The following is a 23,141-nucleotide window of genomic DNA, read 5'->3' as shown; positions in this document are numbered from 1 at the left end:
GAATAGTCTGCACTATCAGTCTTAAGTAAAACAGACTCAGACTAAGCATTACTGACTTAAAAATATCATATATACTTCTCACTGTGTCACTATTCAGATAAGAGAGATCCTCACATGCCTAAACATTATTAGTAGGCATAGACCTTTGTAAGGAAGCAGAGATGAGTTCAATGCAATGTTGAGTCCCCAGAACTTACTGTGTAATTTTTGTGCTCTGATGTTCTGAGATAAACTTTTTAGAATGCTCTGGCTAAGCTTTTAACATTAAACAGTCTATTACAGACATTAAGCTTCTGATTTAAGAAACAGAAAAAGAGTACCAACACAGATCCCTAATATTATTCATAGAGAAAGCTTTTCAGATCATCAGAAGACAAAAATACCAACACAAAGTTTGAACAAAGGGAATATGGTAACAGTTAAATCATGACGGCAAGGCAGTAAGGATTAAGTTGTACATCAGTACTTGATGAAACAAAGAGAAAGAGATTCTTTCTAGGCCAACCTTAAGGCTTCAAGATTAAGGACAACCGCTACCAAATCCACAATTCCCAGCCATGAAATTACAGTCTACTGTCCCTGCTTTTTTTTTTTCTTCCAACTACATTAAGCTGTGTGTCTCCCTAATCTCTTGAAGCTTAAAGTTTCATAGGTCCTCTTATCCATAAGTTCCAAAACTCTCATCTCTCCTTCCTTTTTAATTAGAATTCCTTTAAGTCAACAAGGAAGAAAAGCCGTCTGGTCATTTTCCATACAGTTAAAGGATTTATTCTTCACCATCTCTAGGAAAATGTTCACAAATTAGCTGCAGTGGTGAAATACAACATATCTCCATGTCTCAAACGAGCCAAAAACTACACTGAAGAGAAACTTTAGGTTAGGTACCTTCATTAACTCCATTTCTGTCATTCCTATCAGACAGCCCTCTCACTCGGTGTTCATAAACAAATTACTCTAGGGTTTCACTTCCTTTAGAACAACAAAATCTGTCCTCACACTTACCTACCTATTCTCTTGCTGCATCTTATACCCATTAGCTGTAGTCTTGTTCTTATCACTGAAAACAGTTGTCAAAAGGAAAGGCTGCCTTTCAAGAGGAAGCGAATAAACTTTCAGCTTAGTCTCGTCTCATCCAAATAATCTTAGTTCTTTCAATCTTTCGCTGTCAGTCTTATTTTCTGTTCTCAGAATTCCAGTTGCTTTAGGCTAGCTTTCTCTAAACAGTGTTATAAGTGTGATGTCCCTAACTGAGTACCAATTCTGAGGCACAATTTTAATATCAAGTAAGACAGAAGGATTACTGCACTGGATTTTTGACTTTTTTTTTTTTTACCACCTTGTTCTACTGAGATAAAGTTGTTGACTGATGTGGGTGACCCACATGAACTGTTAAAACCTTTCACGACACTGCTGCCTAGAATTCACTTCTTGTATCTTCAGTTGCGTAGTTACTTATTCCTGACTAGGACTACTACTTTGTACTTGTCCTCATTCCCTAGATCATTTTCTGAAGGACAACTTGAACCTAAGTCTGTCTTTCAAAGTACAGCATAGTTCCTCATAACATCACTGTGTTAGCTTCTCTTCTGACTTTCAGAATTCTTTCCTTTGTTTTACTCCAAATTATTGCAACTGACTTTGAGTTTGTACATTAATAGTGGATTGGATAAATTGCATAAAGCAAAACTTACGGAAGGGAGACTAGTAAATTAGGAATATATTGCATTTAGTATAATTATTTTCAAATTAATTTAAATGGAAAAAAAGGTCCACTAAAACAAAAGAAATGGAGAAGGCACAATTTCAATTGTACTGTGCCTATTCTACAGCCTGGAGAGGCTCACCAATAATTCTCACAAAGACACAGTGTGCTTTGTCATTACCTGTTATACTCTTCACTAGCTGCATCCCATTTATGACCAAGTCTTTCAAATGATATCCCTGCAAATTCAGACTGCCATCCTTATACATCCTTCACATCATCATACATTTCTGCCTTATGCATAATTCATTCTTGAATATCATGTAACTGAAGGAGTTGCAGTTTAGTCAAGATAATCACTGACTAGGTTTCTTGCTCATCCTCTTAAAAGAGGACGGTTTGAATTCTTAGCAATGCTTTATTAAGAAACTTTCAATTTCAAAATAACAACATTTTTCCTTAGACCTCGATGCCTGTCTCCTTCCCAGAAAGACCTTGCTGCCATGACTGTGTTCCCTCCTTTCCTTCCTCCTCTTAGCTTTCTATTGCTCGGGTGGAAGAGCATAAAGCTATCTTATGCAATCTGACGAATTAAAAATTTGCATGTAAGCCTACGTATCCTAATATCACTTTCACAGGAAGCAATACGTTTTCAGTGCACGTGTGCAGAAAAAGAAGAGCGTAAAGGATACAGCTCTCAGCCTCACTCCACATACACAAAAACTGTACCTAAAAAGTGAAGAGAGACGGTTTCACAGCACAGGTCATATCACAGGCAGAGCTAGGATTCACTCGTGATTTTCTTACTCCTACACAGTATCAAATCTGCATGAACCCTTTAGTTTACACCAAATTAAAAAAATCTATTACAGTAGGCTATCCTGATTCCTTGATAAAGCTATACAGTTTTCGTTTAATTTGAACTAAAATAGAGTTACCTTTAGATGACTTCCTATTCTCAAAGGGTTTTTAAGAAAACTTTTAAAAGGTAAAGGGGCAAAAGTAATTAGAAAAGGGAAACCAACTGCACAAAACTTCTTACATTCAAAACATACTATTTGGCGTATGCACTTTTTTCACAGGGACTGAATAATAAACTGTATTAAATATATTTCACATTTTCTTCTCAAAGCCAACAGATAGCCAGAATAGAAAAGATGTATCAACCTAGCTCACTAATACAAAATACCAGTTTTGAAACATTTTTGAAAATTAGTGTTCCCTCTCTCTGTTCCTACAGCAATGCAAGAATACATGGTGAGATCAAAAGAACCACCTAGCCCAAGATACAGTTTTAGAAGTGCCCAGTGTTGGATATGTGCTACTGCATTATGTTTTTGTCACTTCAAGTCTACAGCAAATTAAACAAAATCATGAAAGATAGAACTGCTACTTTCACATTAATATCTATGTGCTTCAATTAAATTCGATATAGACAGAAAACACATAAAAACCAATTTCTTCAGCCCCATTATTTCTTTCCATTCTCATACTTCAAAGCCATAAAAAAACTTAAAACCCTTAACTGTATAAATTATATCGAACTTTCCTCAAAAACTTTATCATTAATAAACAGAGTTAGCCACCAGCTTTAAAGTGCAAGTTAGTCATCAATTATTTTATATATTCCATTTAAACAATGACATTGACACAACTGACAGAGACATACAGAATTATTTTTTTATACAACTGCACAAAGAAACATGGGAAGAAGAAAAAAAGAAAAACCCAAGAAACTAATTTCATTTTGGAAAGAAAAATTTATTAAGTATAAATAAGGCACACCCAAAACAGTACTTTTGATAGAAGCACCTTAAATATCCCCGTAGGCATATTTTTTTACTCTAGACTTCAATACTACGGTCATTATTCAACACACATCAGCAAATTCCAGTCGATTGCCACATATTAAGTCTCTAAAACTAAAACCTGTTAATTCACAAGCACAGTAACATTCAGTAACTGCAACTTACCATCTGAGATCCGGGAAGGGAGTAACAATCCTCTTCTGCCTAATTCAGCCAGAGCCAGGCATCCACCATGCCATGCATTGTCTGTTTCCTGAAAACTAATTTTAAAACAAGTTTTGTTAAGACCAGCCTTTCCTTTTTGGATTTCATTTGTCATGGTGAATTCATAACATTTTAAAAGGCACCAACCAGCATGTATTTATTGTGTTGTTATTCCTGTTAGATTTTTAAAACATAAGAATGGTGAATTGAACATGTTTTCTTTCCCATTTTGTGCAATATAAATACTGATGTAAACATGATCAAATAAGCAATGACACAAGCAAAAAAAAAAAAAAAAAACAACAAAGAAAATAACGACCACGTATCATTATAAACGTAATAAACATAACCTATTTACAAAAGAATGCAATACAAAACACTCATGCAGAAAAGGAAAGCAACTTCCTATTACACTGCCAAAGATGCAGGTTTACAGAATATATCCAAGATAAAAATGAACTGAATGCCAAACGCAATCCTTAACTAGCAAAAGACGTCTGAGCAGTACAACAAATGTATAATACAAGCCTGTGCATTTCAAAGGTGTCTAAACACCACTGTTTGCTCATTTAAACAAAACCATAAACCAAAACAGTGCCTTATAGTGAACACAGCAAAAAGAATTTCAAAAACAGTACACAGACTTTGGTGGACTGGCAGGTAAAGGAGTGAAAAGGGGAAAGCTTGTATGCTGTGTGACTAAACACACACGAAGTTAATTTTGTATTAAACTACGAATAGGAACCTAAGAATAAGACACTAAACAACTGAACTATGTCACACCAAAGCTTCATCTCTCCCAATCATCCTGTGTCTGAAATGGGCCAATAGCAGATGCTTAGCCAGAGACAAAGCACAAAGGATCATTCCCTCATTAGCCTCCTCCTGGCTTTGGCAATCCAATGTACAGGGACTTCCCAAGCCAGAGGTTGCATCCAGAATGTCACATTTAATAACCTCTGATGGGACTCTCTTCCATTAATTTGGATAATCCCTTTTTGAACTCCCTTTACACTTTTGGCTTCCATAACATCCTGTGGCAATGACTTCCCCAGGTTAATTGCGTGTAAATGTACTTCCTGATACTTCCCAGTTGTCGCACTCTGAGGAAGAGTGAATAGTAAACAATTGCTGGCTTTCCCTATTTCTTTCATATACATGATTTTATATATCTCCATTAGATACCTCTACTTTTTCTTGCCACTTGGAAGAATCCACGTCAGTTAAATCAATTCCTGATAATCGATTGAGTTTTGATATTTCTTCCTTCTTAATAATACTTAACATTCCAGTTGCCTTCTTTATTTTCTGACTGTTGCTCCATTGACACCTTCAAAAAACTATCAAACCATGAACAGTGAATTCAAGATCTCTTTCCTGAGTAGTAGTAACTTTTATAGCTGGCTGTGTTCTTCCCTAAGTGCATTAGTTTTCATTCATTAGACATTATATTTCATGCCACTTACAGTCTAGTTACTTTATTTAGGCTTATATAACATTTTCTTTTCTGTCCCCTTTAGTTTTCACTGTATTAGCTAAGTTCAACCATCAATCAATTTCATCACCCCACTGTTCACCTTTTTTCCAGGATAATTTTTTGAGTATCTTGAACAGCACAGGGCTCCTATGGACCCCTGCAGACTATGCTGAAAGTCTCACTGTGATAAATGGTCATTTATTTCTTTCCTGTCTCTGAATTTATCTATAAGACATCCTTTCTTCTTATCCTGAGAGATAAAATTTGAAGTGCCTCTAAAGAGCAATTGACTTTTTATTTTATTCAGTAGATATTTAGTGCAAAGTGTACAGAAGATATTTAGTGCAAAGCATACAGATTCTCCTTCGTCTTGTCTACATTCATTCCCAAGTGCTTTTGGAGAAAGCAGGTCATTCAATTACTAGCTGCATTACTCACCCCTATGACTTGAAAAACAAGGAAAGAAAACACTGCGAGTACAGGTCTTTGAAGCTCCAGGGATAATTGAGATCAGCAGCACCTCTTAAATTAATCACAGTAGCGCAGTGGAAGTATTGGCTAAGTAGATACTTTCACGTTGCAAGTTTTTAAGACTCCATAGCTTCTTTTTTTTATTGCATGAATTTTTTTCATGCAATAAAAAATTGCAAAAATTTTTTAGAAAGAATTTTTTTCATGCAAAAAAATTGCAATTTTTTTTATTCCTTTTAGCTGAAATTTTTAATTTGCACTGTCAAGTAAGGTGGGATTTTTTTATTTTTTATTTTTAAAGAGTAGATTTGAGTGTCAAACTAAAGATTACCTGTATTTTTTCTCAAAAAGAAATTACTCTTTTTGTTATTAGCTTAGTCAAAAACAGTTGTTTAGACCTTAAAGCTCAGGTACTCAATGCAGAATTGAGCAACTCAATACAAAAAAGCATATGGTACTTGTTTAACAATTTAGTCCATCACATGCTCTACATGCATGCAGAAGCAAGCCATCCAGCAATAAAGCACATCAGAAGAACATCCTAGCAGCTATAACTGATCAGACTGATGGTTTAGCTGATCTAAAAGCTGCTCCATGACCAACACTACACTCCTCTGGCCTAGTAAAAGAACAAGACAAGTATATTGTAACTCTCTTCAAAACATCCCTAGTCTCTGGCTGATCATGACAAGTGTGCAGAAAAGAAAAATGGTGGTTTGGTTTTGTTTATTTTTTCATCAGGCATATACATCCACATCTTGTAGTATAACACTTTTACAGTTTCCCTGTGTAATGTGAATAACCACTTTTTCTGTAACCCAAACTTGTCACCTCCTACTTTAGTTTGTTTCTAATAATATAAAAACTAGAGAGCAATCATTTCCCTGTCATATACAACGTCATAAACCTCTGTTATACCCCTTTCATTCATTACTCTTCCTAGATGTTTTAGCCTCCCCTCACATAGAGGCTGATTTGTAACACTAATAATCTTCAGAATCCTTTTGAATATCACTTCCAGGTCTACTATTTGCACACAACACTCAAGATATGATCACACCAGGAATTTTTAAGGGAGCAAGCTAATGAGCTTATAAAGTTTATTTATTTATTTATTCATTCCCAAAGATCAATTTTAGTCCTTCCAAATTAATTTAGAATGGGGTGGAGACAGAGGATTAGGAATAGTTTACTGAACACCCTGAGTGTGGTACACCTATGCCTTAGGAGATTCTGAAATCTGGGAGAAGAAAGACAATAAAATCTACAGATTTCCAGACCTATTTTTGTAACTGGAGTCTTCCTATTTCATAAACAGACACGTTTCACATGCACATAAAATATGAAGTAAGATTTTTACCTAAAACAATCCAACAGAGAGCCAACCACATCATCTGCTAATTCTTTTGGAAGTCTTCCAGTTATTCTACCAATTCTAGAGAAGAAAAAAAAAAGGATACAGTGATTCATTAGTACTGCCATTTGATGAATAAATCCAATAAAAAATTTAGTTACTGGAAGCTTACAATACGATGGCTGAATTCAAGGTGATAATGGATCATGCTAACACCATTAGCCTAAAACACCAATCTCAAGCTTGAAGCAAAAGCTACAAAGTAGAGAATTTAACACAGAAATATATTTTTTTCAAAGGAGAGGAGAACAAAGACATTTTGAAGAAATACTACTTTATAGCCTTTAAGTCAAATCTTACACAAGATGTCTATTTCCAAACCCAGCTGTAATTTTCCTGTAGACTAGCCCCATCTCACATGCACCTAGATAAAGTCATAAACACAGATTTACAGCATGAGCTGTGCTAAAGCCATTTGAAGTAACTGTGAATATTGGCAAGACACAAATTATCAATCACAGGTTACATTAGACTGTATTTTTGTTGTTGTACTGGGTTTAGCTTAATAGTTTAGAGTAACAATAAGAAACCTACCCTTTTGCTGCAGACCACCTGACAATAGTGTCTTTGTCTTTCAGTCCAACCAACAATTGCTCTGCAGATAAATTCATTGAAACAAAACGATTATTTTCATTTATTTAACAAGAGAAATACTTTTTTAAACATTAAAAATCCATTTTCCTATTAACATAGCTGCCTCCCAATTTAAACAAAAATATTTGTTTCCAGATTTCTTATACAGGCCACACAAGCATGACTTGAAACTAAATAAACATAAAAGATGTCAAAATTGTTTTCTAAAACAGAAAATTTGGTTTAAAATTTGAATTACTCTGACAGATTCAAAATAGAAGTCAGGATGTTTTTTTTTTTTTTTCAGAGGTTCCTTAGATTACTTAGTTATAGATGTTTTCTGATGCCATCTTTGCCTATTTATTTATAGCATATCCACTAGAAAGCTAGCAGAGGACCTCCTTTATGAATACATACTAATAGAAAATGCTGTTCCTTCGATACTACCACAGGTTAAAATCTTCCACATAATTCTTTTGCTTTCATGTAATGCCATTTACTTCATTTTTCATTATGAATTTTAATTCATCCTTCCATCTCTGAAAGGCTCAAGATAACACTTTCACATTACTGGGAAAGTGTATTTCAATAACTCCCTCCCCCAACCCCACAAAAAAAATGTTACAAGTACTGAGTTCCTACTTGTGATGCTAAAATTCAAATAATTTGGCAAAAATTACGTATATTTTAACAAGATGCACAGATTGAAATTTTATAATCTTTTCAATTGTTCACGTTAGTGCAGATACCCATTTTACTTTCTTAGCACTAAACAAGCCATTTTCATAATGTGCACTTAATTTGCAGGCCTTACGATAACTTCTGTCTGGTTTTAACACACCTACAACATTTTCAATCTCTCCTGGAATGTCATATGCCTCATCATCCTCAGCTTCATTAGCAGCAACATTTATTATTTGATTCTGCGTAACCGAACCCTTAGCTTGCAGATTGGCAGCCAGAGACCGACAGCCACGCTGATACCTAAACAAATAAAAAAGAGACAGTCAATAATCTTTTCTGATTTAAGTTCCAGTTGAAATAGGTATATACTGTTACAAAGCCTGCTTGTCAAGTGACTGCACCTCCCAGTGTACAGCTTTCCAGTTACTTAGAGGTTGCTTTAAAGGAAAGGGAAAAGTATCCCATTTTCCTCCCTCCTGACCCAGTTGTCTGTTTTCTAGGTTGAGAAAAGCTAGACTATTTAAATGGTTCCTGTGCAAAACTGTTTTGTACCTTTCATCATCTCTCTCCCTTTCCTGTTTCAATATAACCTACTTTCCACTACTGACAATAAGAGGCAAAATTCCCATACCCTAAAACACTCTCCAAAACCTAAAAAAAAATATATATATATCAATTTATGAAAAATAGTTTTTAAATGTTAAAGCCAGCTCAGTACTTTCTGCACAAGCTGTACTCAGATATTTAGCCTGTGGTATAGATACATTCTTACAAAAGATATACTTTCCATGCTAAACTGACTCTTGCCATTGGGCAAGGTACACTCCACCTAAAAAGAATTTTCTATGCCTAAGGACATTCTCAAAAGTTGGTAAAAGAAATACAATAAAAAATAGTCACCAATGGAGCCTGCAATTTTAAAAATATCAGTGCGAGAAATCTAAAAAAGAGTTTGCCCTCTGGCAATAAGTAAAACCAGACACCAAAACCTGACTAATATGCAAAACTGAAGTGGGATCACAAACCAGTTTTCCCCTGTGAACCTTCTATCGAATCAGGGTAGAAAAATGAAATGGAAAAATTAAGTTCACTCTCACAAAATTGAATTAAATCAACTTCAATAACAAAGTTCACCACCTTCCCATCTTTACCAAGTTATGCATTATATAGGAAGAGACTTTGTAATGTGCAACACAAAACATCAAAAGACTTCGGTTGTCACAACGTTGCAGCGGTTTACTATACCAAAATTGAAAAAACAGAGAAAACTAAATACAGCATAAGAAATCTAATTCTCCGATGTGTTCAAATGAAGGATGTATGCAAGTCTTAAATAATACAAGGATTTTTTTTTTTTTTTTTTTTTTTTCGGGGAGGGAAGGCAGGAGGGCAGAGACTGGTAATCAAATGGATGGATTTAAGACTTTTTAAGGTTTTGGAGTGTTTGTGATTTTTTTTTTTTTTTAAAGATTCACTTTACTTAAAAAAAAAAAGAAAAGAAAAGAAAAATCACTGTTTCAACTTTAAACTAACCTCCACTTTGCTACCTTCGGTTTCACAAATGTCAGTCCAAGTCGTTGAACAAGTTTCATCCCCAGCTTGCGAAGAACCATCTGATTACTTTCTGATAGCTTGCAGTTATCAAGACACTCAAGTACAGTAGCAGCTGTAAAAGAAACATGTCAAGACAAATAGTTTAAAAAAGACTCAGTAAAAAAAAAATGTTTAAAATCTCAAAAAATCTGTAGCAGATTTAGATTTTTAAAGGTGTTACTGAAATGCAAATGCTGTACTACCTACTTTGTCATAGCTTTGACAATGGCCAAATAAGGGTAATATCCTTCACCTACCAAACAGGTAGGATTACTTTAAGGATTACTTTTGACTATGAAAATCAAAATGAATCTAGATCATGAGGGAGCATTTATGCGTCTCATTCTCACCGGAAGAAACATATTGAAGAATCTTTCATGGTCTAAGAACTTTCAGCAGCCTAACAGAACCAGAAGTCAGAAAAAGCAATTCAGTTACTCTGTGACCAGTCTCTGCATACTAAAAAACTGTTCATTTTCCTCATTTTTTATTTTCAGGTAGCACCAACTTAAATCCTCTGCACATAAAATTTTTATGATGATGAATGTCCATAAACACTTAGACATGAAAAATAATGTGTACGTGTAAACAATCAGCAACAAAACCTTTCATTTGGGCACATCAAAGCTAACACAGTTATTTGTCCAGCAAAGTAAAAAACAGAGACTAATGGAGAGTCTTGGATTAATGACTCCAGAATTCAAAATTTTCACAAGAAACACATCCATGCTACAAATAAAACAGTCCTTTTGCATTTGCAGCCTGAAACGACTTTCTCAAAAAAAGAGCCTACAACTTATCAGTAGTTAATATGAACTAACAACTCAGACCCTGGAGGACCAATCATTCTTACTGTAAGCATTGCAGATACAGAATTACATCTTTCTGCAATTTTCTAATCCAGTCTCATACTGGGTTTTCTAAAATATCGAGATCAAGGGTATAGCAATTCTTTCAAAGTCTGAGAAATCGTACGGCACATGACTTAAAAATCGACTCAAGTTTTCAACAGCTTTATGATTTATCCTGACATACTGAAATATTTGTAAAATAATACATGCAGGCAAAATGGTGAAGCCAATAATGACTATTATTTAAATATCTTCCTGCAACCTGGATTTTTGTTTTTTACAACTTTTAAAAAAACTAGGTATTAATGCTTTAAAAGACTGCAGAAACATCAATACTCACAGAGAGAAAAAAAATTAAGAATATATAAATATAAGCCTTTTCCAAGTCCAACTACTGAATCACTGTGGATCATCCACAGATCCAAGCAAATGGTCTCAGGAGTTGTGCTCGTTTTTAACTCCAGTTCTATAATACAAAAGGACTCCAGTTCTATAATACAAAAGGACAACACAAAAGTGTTGTCCTTTGACTTCCACCTCTTTTTTTCTATTTAATCTTCAGTTCTGTTATAACCCTGTAATAACTAACAATCTCTGATTTTTTCACCTCTCACATTTCATTTTCCCCCAAATTTTTTGTCTGAATATTTGCTTCTTAGCTGTGAGCATTCTGTCTTTTCTGGGGTAAATTTATTCATTCATTGGTATGTGCCTTGCTTTCCTCATACTACCAGATGCCACAGGCCAAAACATCTAACTTTACCAGCAGGGTTAACAACATGAGCCAAATATTTTCTTTTTGTTTTGATTATGACAATATTTTGCTGTACAGATGCATCTTTTAAATTATTTTGCATTATATTATATTTTATCTAGCCTGTTCATGTTTCTAGTTATCTGACACATCCATAATTTTAGTAAGGGTCTGCATGTCATACTTAGTAACTGGGAGAATGAAACTGTTTCCTGCTCTAGATCTACATAGTTTCTCTTCTGAAGTCAAAATCATTCCATTAAATCAAGTTATATGCATTCTAATGCAAGTTTACATCATTGCTCGATTCCTGTGAATAGCACAAAACACATTTCTGGTGTTTTGCTAAGTTCCACAAGAAAGATAATCTCTTTTGCTGTGTTCTGTAATTAGCCATTATCTCTCTGTACCTCTCTATTCCACTACCAATAAAAGGCAAACCAGTATTGTGCAGTCAGTTCAGAACAATTCCAGGTTTTACCATGAGAACATACTTCCAACATAAAGATACAATATTCAGAAACTTCTGTGTTCTCAAGTACCTGTCTATCCCTAATTTAATCCATTATCATCTCTTTCCACTGAAACTTTTCCTCTTTTCAACACCACCACATGATTCCAGCTGGATCCTGTATACAGCAGGTTCTTTAAACTTGGGATTTCCTAACTCCTGGGCTTATGTTAACACTTGGAAATTTTCTGTAAAATTTTCAGCACTGATAGGCATAACACCAGGTTATGTTCTAATGAGTTTCATTAAAATATGTTTCACATCTTATGTTCTGTGCTCAGCCCCTTTAGCCCAATGGCGAACCTGATCACCTGCCAAATCTCTAATCCTTTCATGAGATTTTCCAACATAACATTCTTCAGCTGTATCTTCTCCTCCCTCACTGGCTTCTCTTCTTTTTCCCTTACTTTGCATGTTTTCAAACTTTATTTTACTCTGTACAGAACCATTCATTCTTTATCAGTGCGTCCTTTCTTCCTTTTTTAAATTGAAATGGCTTTAAAAACAAAAATCAGGATATTACAAACTTACCATAAGGTAAACAGTCTTCTCTTTTGCCATGTTTAAATAACTGTGCCTATAATTAAAATAGGGAAAATAAATATAAGAATATAGAGATTCTAAAGCTTAATATATCAGGCATATAGATCTAAAATATTTTTTAATATTCCTGCAATAATCTAAGCTATTCAGTAATTTAAACAGCCAAGAGGAAGAGTCTCGGGGTGCAGCTCTACTTCTTTGTAAGTCAATGCAAGTCAAGGCTACCATGGCTCAGCCTGCCCCTCCCATTCATACACTCATTCAGGCAGCCAGCTCAGGGAGCTGATTTGGCCCAAAAACACACACTCAAGGAGGCAGTTGGGGAGCTGTTCTTCAGCCAGCTCAGCTCCCTGATCCATCCAGCTCAGTGCTTCAGTGCTTGGTCACACCAGTTCAATGCAGGTGCAACCACAGCAGCTATTATTTAACAGCTCACGCTGCTTTGAACCTCTAAGAACTGAAGACGAATCTGCAGACCACGAATAAGTGGAACTCTACATCCTGTTTGGGACCTCATGACATCGAAGGGTTCTCCGAATTGAACAAAGCCTTGCTCATAATTTAGACAGAACACATCAATGCGCCAGTTGCTGTGAGAAGCAGGACAGGTGGACACACGTGAGCGAGCTTGGTTGTTGGTAGCAATCAAACTCAGACAAGACAGGACACAGCACAGGCTCCACTGCCAAGTGTTTTACCCTGCTTCTCCAGCAGCTTTTGAGAACTCCCTGTTAAACTAAAAAGTACAGAATTCCCTGACTGCAAATATACCTCCACCAGACACATTTTAATTCCTGTGCCAAGGGATTTAAAGAAGAGTTCAAGCATTCAGTCCTGCAAATAGCCCCCAAAATAATTTCACATATGGTTAAAAATCCCAGTAAGATCTAGCCTCAGCTGTACAGGGAGAAAAAAGCACTATTACTAGCAGACAAAAACACGTTACACATTTAAAGTTTCCCCAGTCCACTTCACATGTATCAAAACTACTGTCTTCAGCCACTTAGTTTTCCTTGAACTTTGCCATTCACCAGAAGAAAAACCTTCGTCAATAAACATGCCTAGGAGTTAAACAAGAACAGACTTACCTTAAAAATATGTACTTTCTCACACATACCAAATACACATGCCTCCTGTACTGCAGGTGTGGTTAAGAGCAACAAAAGCAATAAAAACACCTTTAGGCTATGTACCCATTCTGTTTTGTTTTGTAACTAAATTACATTTTAGAATCCTAAATTAGCACTTCTGATCAGCTTTACTACAAGCTACATAGTGGAATTTAACAATGTATCTTGAATTATTTAAGATTTTTAATGTTTTCCTGAAGTAACCAGGCAATTGTAAGGCATCCTATAAATAGTACACTTACAAAGCAGAAATGCTACAGCACCATTTTAGGTTCTGTAGCAGATCTATAAATCTAGAGTATTATTAACAAACCTAAAAATTGGCCTATCTGATTTGTCTCTCTCTTTGCAGAAGTGTGCATAAGCTCATTTCTCCGTATCTTTGTGCCTGTATTCAGAACAGATGGCTTCTTCCCAAGGTTAGCCAGGTGGCAGTGGATGCCAGGAGACACTGCAGCATTTCTGCAGCACCATTTCTTCAGAAGTACTTCTCCTTTCTGCACATAAGCCCAGGTAAGAGCAAATACTCTTTTTAAAGGTGTGCATGGACTGCCTCAAATTTATTAAGACTATGTTAAAGCATATTCCATCAAAACATAGTGTAACTCCTAAAGTACTGATAATGGAAAGAAACAGCTTTGTAATATAGCCTTGGGAACGCTCCTGGGCAACTGCATTTGGAACTCTAGCCCCACACTTCACAGCAAACTGTCATGGAGTTCCTGCAAAGATGGAACAGTAGCCTCAGAACATGCTCGCATTTTCACTCTTATGTAGCTCCTTAATTCTAACACCTTTCTGCAAGTTTCTTCCTGAGTTTTCACATCCTAAAGGCCAACTTTGAATTCAGTTCTGACTCCTTGAGAAAAACATAACCAGAAGGTGTATCGCCTCAAAGCGAGAAGAGAGAAGAAATTAACCAACAGAAAAGCAGGAAATAAGAAAACTCTTCACTTATTGTAAAAGACTTATTTTTAATAAGACAACTAAGAAACCAGCCTCACTTACAAGTCAATTTAGAACAGCAAACTCAACAAACTCCATTTCACACATTTCTCTAGAGAATTTACTGGACAAGCGAAACACATGTTGTTTTCCTCCAACATTTCCTCATTACATACTTAAATAACAAACTATTTTCATATTTGATTTTCATCATGGAATATCTACTCACAAATACACCAAGACTTTATAATGTACTTTCAGATGTTAAAATCATTATAGCAACAGCTGTAATTCAACTGAGATTTACACTACAAAACAGCTGGATTATTTATTTTTTTTCAGAAAACAAATCAGGTTCCACACCTTGAAACTAAACCTCTCTTCAATCATTCAGTAGCAAGAGTTTAACCCATCATAAGAACCCTGACAAGTTTTAGACAGGTCTACATAAGAAAATCTCAGGGAAAAGCACTGTTTATCTTGAGAACTAAAGTTACAAATAATGTTAACTTCCATTAAGAATATACACTCTGTATATACCATATGAACCTTTTTCCTTATAAAGTATGAAAAATATGCAGATTCTAATATAGGAAATTTTCAGCTATACAAATCATAGTAGTTTATTCCCATCTTTGACAAGTTTAGTACCTGATTCAATGTTCTCCCTTACTCTCGAATATGGAGTAAGGGGTTTTATCATTGATGCAAGTTTTTAGGGAAGTACAAATTAACCAAATAACACTGTAGCTAGTGTGTTACAAGTTAATAAACAAACTTTAAAAATGGGGACTTAATATTTACATGGTTTTTGATAAATAAAATGTTGCCTATTGATTTTGGAATAAATAAAGCTGAAAAAGAGGTACATGTGAAATGAAAAAAGTTTTGTTTGCACCAACTGATGTACACTGCAGGTGGAACATAACCTTCTACCAGATAATTGGTGTTTCAGCAAGTGACACATTAAGTATTTTCTTTCTCTCAAAGAAAATCTAATATTTTTTTTAGCAGAAAACAATTCTTATAAAAGTAGGCAATAACCATACTGCTGAGTACTACTCTTTGGATGGTCAAGAGAGCTGAGAATCCAGCTTCAGCTTCCGCCCAACCTTTTTTTTTTTTTTTTTTTTAAATATTAAGATGATGTTTTCATGACTTCTTTGTGAATCAAAGCATGTAAAAACATTCACAAGCCCGAAATCTGTCAAACATTCAAGCTTCATTGATAACTCCTCTGGGGAAATAAAAAAGCACTTTACCTGCTCTATTGGCCTCTAAAATTAAAGATGTGTGTATTTTTCTATTTTTTTTTTATGTTACTAACATGCATATAAAGCAAACTTACTGTCTTAGAAAAATCCTGCAACACTAGAGCATACATACAGGGGTTATACTAAAAAGCAAAGTACACGGTGCACCACTGCAAGCAAACAAATAACAAAATAAATAAGGAAAAAAGGACAAATCAGCATTACAGTATTTAGTTTAAACTTCCTGCCTTGAAGGAAGAAAAACATCCGAGGCACACCGTTTCAGAAAAATCTGATACAAACAAAATAATTAATAAGCTTGGTTTGCCACCCATATAGACTATTTTAGTGTCAGCAAGTAGTAATACTGAAAGTAAGGAGCCTGTCTGTTGGAGTATCCAGGCAATTGGAGTTACACCCTGGTCCCTCCGCTTTAATGAGGACACAGAGCATACACCAACTCACCCAACCTGTTGAACTGTTGAAAAGTATGTGACTCCCTCTCTTATAAATAATTAAGCCACCTACAAATTAGAGAAAATCAGTGGTGTGCAAGCAATGACAACTGTCAAGTCTGGTTTTGCTTTAGAAATAGCATGGTGCAAGGAAAACAAAACCCAGTTTCTTAGTAATCATAGAAGAAATACACCACACCTTCCAATTGTCTACATAACCCACTTTAGGCCCGACCTCTGTGAGATATATCAATCAGGATCATCTCCGGGACATGTTCCCCAAGCTATACAAATCACCATTAAGGGTGGCCTGACTGCTTGGCAGCAAGTCTACCTTCCTGCCGAGCAGGAGTCGCAGGTCTGAACCTACCCTCTGGTTGTAACCAACAAGGCAAGGACTGGGAGGATAATTTCAGCCTCTGCGGGAAGAGAAGAAAATGGTATCTTTCATTACTCTGGAGCACCCCCTAGTAGTCACACAGCATCCAGGTCGAGGGAAAGCTATCACTCATTCCTGCCTCCAGGCTAGACGTGGGGAGGTAAACAAGGTGAGGGAGGACGTGCTGTCAGAATAATAAATTTGCTTGAAAGTAGAGAGTATGGAACGCACTGCAAGTGCAACAAATGGTGAAAGAGATGAGTTAAAGCCCTTGTTCTTTATACAGCTTCAACACAACTAGAAATAGTGTGTGTCAGGGTATTGATCATGGTAATTACTCCGACAAGCTTTGATACACAGCACAGTTAAATAGTTGGCAGAAGGAGTTAAGTTCTCGTATCATCTTAGTTATTTATCGATTGAAACCCTGAAAAATTTAGACTAATAGATCAGGACTTCCATCTTAACAAGACTGCCAAAATAGATTCTGAATACTTAAAATACTATATATAATGCTTTAGACAACACTATATTCTAAAAGGAAGAATAAAATCAATCTAATGCTAACAGAAACTCTGAAGCTTGAACTAACCTCAGTACTTCTGGTGAAAAAAAAACAAAACAACACAGAGGTATCAGAAAAGGCCATGTTGGAATACTCTGTACCCTTCAAAAAGAGAAGAGATGCAGTATTACCAGAAAGACGTAAAGAGGTCAGTGCCCTTCCATAAGAAAGGATTTTTTTTTTCTTCTCCTTGTATCAGCTTTGCTTTTTGGGCACCTTTACCAACAAACCATCAAACAATACCATCTTTTTAAAAAATAATGCCAATGGACAATCCCAGCATCACTAATTCTTTAAGAATGCCAAAAAAATAGAGACTTGGGAAACATTCTATTTGGAAATATTCTATTTTTGTGCCTCTGGGTCTGAAAGAATAGAGTTGGAGAGTTCTTTCTTCCCTGGAGCAAAATTTACATAAGCATGCAGCTATTGCTAAATAACCTTTGCATTAGAGACAGCTCAGGGAAATGCCCTGTTCTTAAGACTCTCGAGTTTCATCAGATCACCGTGTAGGGCGTTTTATTTTTTTTAATTATTACTCACACTTGTATACTGAATCACTTATAAAACAAATAAGGTTTAATAAGTTTCAATGCCCAAGGCTACCTCAACATGATGACATCTCTGTCACGCAAGAACTGGGAGTGCTACACCCTGCAGCAATAACTAAAAAGCTGTTTGATATAATGGCAGGTTTAAAAGCAAACCTCCAGACCAAGAGAATTTAAAATGCAGATTCTTGAAACAGGTTAGATGTTTCCTTCAAGTAAACAATTGTTATAAAAAAGTAGCAATTTCATGTCAATCCAACATTTATAATCCTTCACATTACCTACACATACATAGTGTCCAAACACAAAAATGAATTTAGTTCAACACTGAGATTTTAGTTTCAACAGAAGAAAGCACTTCAAGCAGTTTTAAAAACTGAATCTGAAACATAGCAAGCAAAGATTCCTGCTAGTGCACACCTGTTGTGAAATGATATATTACTGACGACAGGTGTAAAGAAAAAAAGAAAAAAGCATCGGTGGAATTAAAATGTGTAATGCAGGCTGCGTGTTTCAACAGGAATCACGAAACAGTAGTACTTGTTCTACACATAATGCTGAGTTAGATTAAACAGTAGCATACCTAATCACCGAGACTTAAGGCCACGAAGAGGCAGATCAAAGTGCAGCAGCACAGAACTACTCACTGCGTACCTAAGTTGCAGTTTCAGTTCATTGAAATGCAAGGGCTTAATGTCACTTGAAAACACTTTTGCCATGTCAATCTCACAGCAATGCAGACCATAAACAGCCTAATATCATAATCCCACTGAAATCCATGCTGTTAGGGGAAGCTCCAAACTGATCTTGGGTGGTGGGGGGAGACTTATTTCACCCACTGTGGCCAAGCAGCATTACCTCCCCGAAACCTGCCTTGCTGTACTGGCTGGGAACTGAAAATTTGTCTTTTTTCTCCTGCTTGTTCAGACACAAATACCAGGTAACTGCAGTTTGACTCTTAAAGTAACAAGTCGCTGGAGGAATTCAAGGGCAAAGACTTCTGAAGCTTGCCGAGCCAAGTTTTAGTTGTCTCTCCTGAGGATGCATTTTGCTTTACGCAGTTAGCAATTATTGTTTTGTTTCTGTAGAGACTGCTAAAATCTTGTACGTTTAAAGGAACAGGTTTACTTCTTTTGAATACTGCTTTTACTTTCAGGTAATATTTTTGGTTTAACTACATGCTATTGTTCTAAGTGTTATATTAAACTCTTGAAATAAATATTTCCTATTCCACTTAAGCATGTCTCCGTACATATACCTACATATGTATCTTTCTGAAAACCTTTATTTCCTAATGATATAATTTGTGCTTATATTGCAGTAAATGAAATTAAAATTTCAAAGCTAAATGCAAGAAAAAGGCTTTAAAAATCGGTTTGTTCATGGCTACCAACTAGAACAAGAGCTGTAGGATACCAACAAAATTGGCTTGATAAATATTTTCTCCCATTCCACAATGTATAGGAGGAAAAAAAAGTCATACAAATGCAAGAAGGCAGGCTTCTGCTTCCAGGTATATTGTATCACATTCTAGTTTCGATTCGACTTGTTAAGTATTCACCTGTTTCGCTTAGTATGCACTAATGAACAGGTGGATAGAGCCAAAGCCAAAGTCAAAAGAATTATGACAAAACACTAATGTATTATACATCCTACAGGTCTCATCATGCACCTAGAATGGCAAACAGTCTCCCTTTCCAGATCTGACAATAAAATGATGAAACATCACTCTGTCTTTTGAAACAGACTGCAATGCATACAAATAATGCTTCCTCTTGCTTAAGCAGCAAGTCCTAAGTCATTCTAAATATAGATCATTTCTCCTATCTTCTGATTTGGAAGAGCTGCTACAGGAAAAAAAAATAAAATCTATATATAAAAAAAAAACACCAGCACACACACACACTTGTTCCAGAACTTTGCTTTGATGTTTAGTAATGTACTGCATACAAGTCCTCAGAGCAATTATTTAAAAAGAGCTGCAAATTTATGCAAATTATAGAAACTCATACAAATGCCAGCAAATCCTTAAACCTGGACAAAGGCTACCCATGTGCATGCTCTCTGACTTTGTGTGTGCTATCTCAACTTTGCTAACAACAAAAACAAAGCAAAGAAGAAACAACTCCACACACAAATTCCCCTACTCCAGGCAAATATGTTTGGACATCACAATTGGAACAGATACCAGAACTGTTAATTCAAGCAATTCAAAATACACAAATACTTTAACAGTATAAAACTACAGGAAAGCTGTTATAGAAAGATATTCTTAAAATGCACAAGAGGAGTGTTATCATATAGCACTAGTTCAGGTATTCAAGTTTTCTTCCCCTACCTGGACTGTCCTATGATTGTACAACTATATAGGTATTACTTTTAAAACCCGAACTGAGGATTTCACTCTTATAAAGAACATTAAATGAAGAACTTCTTCTGATTAACAAGCAAATAAAGGAAGTGTATTTTTTTCAGCCTACTCAACTACACAGTCTAGTAAGTTTATTATGTCTTATTAAAACTCTTGAGAACAAAAATTTAAAATTATCAGAAAAAATTTATCAGAATGACTAAAACTTTCATGAATCCTTGGAGGGGCCACTGCTACATCAAAAGCCCGACTTCTTCATTTTGTACAGTTCCAATTATTTCATTTTTTTTTCACAGGTTTGGTACAAAGCCAAACAAAATTTGAGTTATGAAATGACTACCAACATACAATCAGATACATTTTTGAGAGTTATTTATCAGTATCTGTACTGGCAACTTCCCTTTCATTTGTTGATGAAAACACTACTTGGAGAAAAAAGACATATATGTGAAGTTGTACCTTCAAAACTATTGTGCAAGAAATTCTGGCTTTACATTATCTTACCATTTTTAATCAGCATGAATTTCTCTGTACATTTTCTATTAAAGGTCTACCACAACAGTATTACATTGGAAAATATATATATATATATAATCATCTATCTTTTAGAAGAAAAATGGTATTTACCAGAGCCTGCAGCATGCCATTCATAACAACAGTCCCCTCCATAGTCTGAAAGGAGGATTTAGATAACATTGAAAGAGTCCAGTCCAGAAAGTCTGCCATCCTTTTTTGCCTGACATCAGGGCGAACAATAAATCTGTCACAGAAAACAAGAACAAAAACAAAACACTGCAGTTACTATCTTCACAACTGTCAAATAAATTAATTTTTTTCCTGCTACCCAAACCAGTTGCAATTCATGAAGACAATTCTACAATGAGGATTTTCTTAAATTGCAGAGGAGAGAACACTACAAATCTTCCTAAGTTTAGTCCTTCCATTTCTGAGCAAGGCTCTGACAAAATTTTCACCTATAAACATACCAACCTGTAAGCTAGAATTCTAAAGATTTCCCAGCTTAATTGCAAAAACAAATAACTTTCTACAGTTACAACATACAAATAATTTCCATTACAATTAGTAAAAACTGAAATGAATGAAAACTGAAATTAATACAAAGATTCTCTACTATTCTCACCAAGAACAGCTAGAAGACAGCGTAACTCAGCAATGGGTCCATACAGCACTTGTTATCAGCCAGATCCTGTTCCAGGCCCGTAAGAGTAATCATCAGCACTGTATTTGTTTGTTCAGGTATTTGTTAAGGTTAAACACCTAATATTTAACATACTGGATGGGTCAAGAGATGCATTTTTACCATTCTTACAGAGGACCGAAGAGGTTTATCATGGTTAAACTACTTCCCTAAACCTACAAACTCAGTCATCGTCAGCGCCAGCCAAGCCACAGTTAGGGCATCTACTTCAGTCACTGCATTTAGTCTTGTAAAAACTAGGTTCCTAGTCCAGCAGAGATTGAGACTAATTAAGAAACTTTCTCCTCGGTGCAATCAGAGGAAAAGTACATGGGAAAGCCCTGACTGTAGAACTCATAGTGCTTAAAATAGAATGTGTACAGAGCTTTCATCTGGCTACTTCATACACCTGCAAATTCAATGGGGAACTGCATCAAGAGCCAACTAACGGGGAATATTAAATACAGAGAACACAGGAAACAATGAGCAGATGTGATCACTTGAATTGCCTTCAAAGGCTGGATCTATTGTGTTCAGCAAAAAAACAATGAGGATTTAGAGGAGGAGTTAGTTGAGAGGGGTTGTTTTTTGTTTTATAATAGAGCACCAAGGACAAATCCTTCTCTGCAATAGCACAGGTAATAGAAGTAACCTGTAAAGTAGATGAACTGGTTCCTAGACCCTTTCTCAGCCCAAAGGAGTTTAAATCTTAATTACTCTAAGGAGTGCCCTAACCTCCAGACTAGAAGCAAGACAAAGATAAGCCTCATCTCCTCCTACTGCAGCCAGGTCACTGAGCAGACAGAAAGCTCTTGGAACAAACCCCAGCTTCTCTGCCGTAAGAAAAGGGAAAGACTTTGAAAAATGCAAAGTTTTTGATCCTGATGTTTCTGAATTTTACCTGAAATGCATGCTCCTTCATGCAGGAACAAGAGTCCAGGCTTCCCCTTCCACTCCTCTGTCTCTCTGTAAGAAGTTTCCTATTCAGCAGGTTACGGAGTTAAACTTCTCTATTTTATCTCCCCAGGACTCTTGCATTCCTGCCTCCCTAACAGTCTAACTTCAAGAAGATGAAACAGTTACCTCAGACTATCTATGCCCTGCTCATTACAGAACTGCTTTGGGATGTGAAAGCAATGAATTCAAGTACACCAAGGCCAAAAGGCATTGAATTCAGGTCTCCGAATTCCTTATGAAATATATTAATCATTAGTCTATTTTTAAAATGGTGTTTTCATAGTAAACTAATTACAGCTACACTAAATAGTAATTTTGCTTCCATTAGTCTTACACACCTTGATCCAGCTAGCACCAGAATATATTCTTAATATTCCTTAATGTATTCTATCACCTTATTTGTTATGAGGATATGCTTTTAATAAAAAATAATTCAGCCAATAGAATGGATGTGAAAAGAAACATATAACTGCTAACAACCGCCTGCATAGTATTCTGCATCGGGATGAAAGGAACTTAATAAATCCTTCTGAAATCCAGGGTTAAGCACTGCCTGTTTAAAGTTTTTCTGAATGCAATGCTGGAATCAGTAACATTACTATACAGATGCTTCCAGTAGTCATTTATTTTTAGATACCCTGGCATGTAAATTCAAATAATCTCAAGTGATGACAGAATATTTTAAATTCACTGTCCCTACTTGAGAAGGCTTGCAAATACAGAATATACCTTAAAAAAGCCAACCACATTTG

General features: G+C 35.7%; 1 protein-coding gene across 3 annotated transcripts in view; it reads right to left on the bottom strand.

Moving 5' to 3' along the window:
- TBCD (tubulin folding cofactor D) overlaps positions 1 to 23,141 on the bottom strand; it is a 125,628-nt gene that overhangs the window by 93,788 nt on the left and 8,699 nt on the right. For all 3 annotated transcript variants that reach the window (XM_084492634.1, XM_084492635.1, XM_084492633.1), the window contains 7 exons: positions 20,862 to 20,994; positions 12,574 to 12,619; positions 9,867 to 9,999; positions 8,491 to 8,633; positions 7,611 to 7,671; positions 7,023 to 7,097; positions 3,676 to 3,770 (listed from right to left, as the gene is read on the bottom strand). In XM_084492634.1, the coding sequence (XP_084348760.1) occupies positions 3,676 to 3,770; positions 7,023 to 7,097; positions 7,611 to 7,671; positions 8,491 to 8,633; positions 9,867 to 9,999; positions 12,574 to 12,619; positions 20,862 to 20,994 (686 nt within the window). The remainder of the gene's footprint in view (positions 1 to 3,675; positions 3,771 to 7,022; positions 7,098 to 7,610; positions 7,672 to 8,490; positions 8,634 to 9,866; positions 10,000 to 12,573; positions 12,620 to 20,861; positions 20,995 to 23,141) is intronic.

Source organism: Aythya ferina (genome assembly GCF_964211825.1).
Source record: "Aythya ferina genome assembly, chromosome: 18".
In the NCBI taxonomy this organism is placed as follows: domain Eukaryota; kingdom Metazoa; phylum Chordata; class Aves; order Anseriformes; family Anatidae; genus Aythya; species Aythya ferina.
Note: the sequence above shows the minus strand (reverse complement) of the source record. Positions and strands in the feature narration are given on the sequence as shown.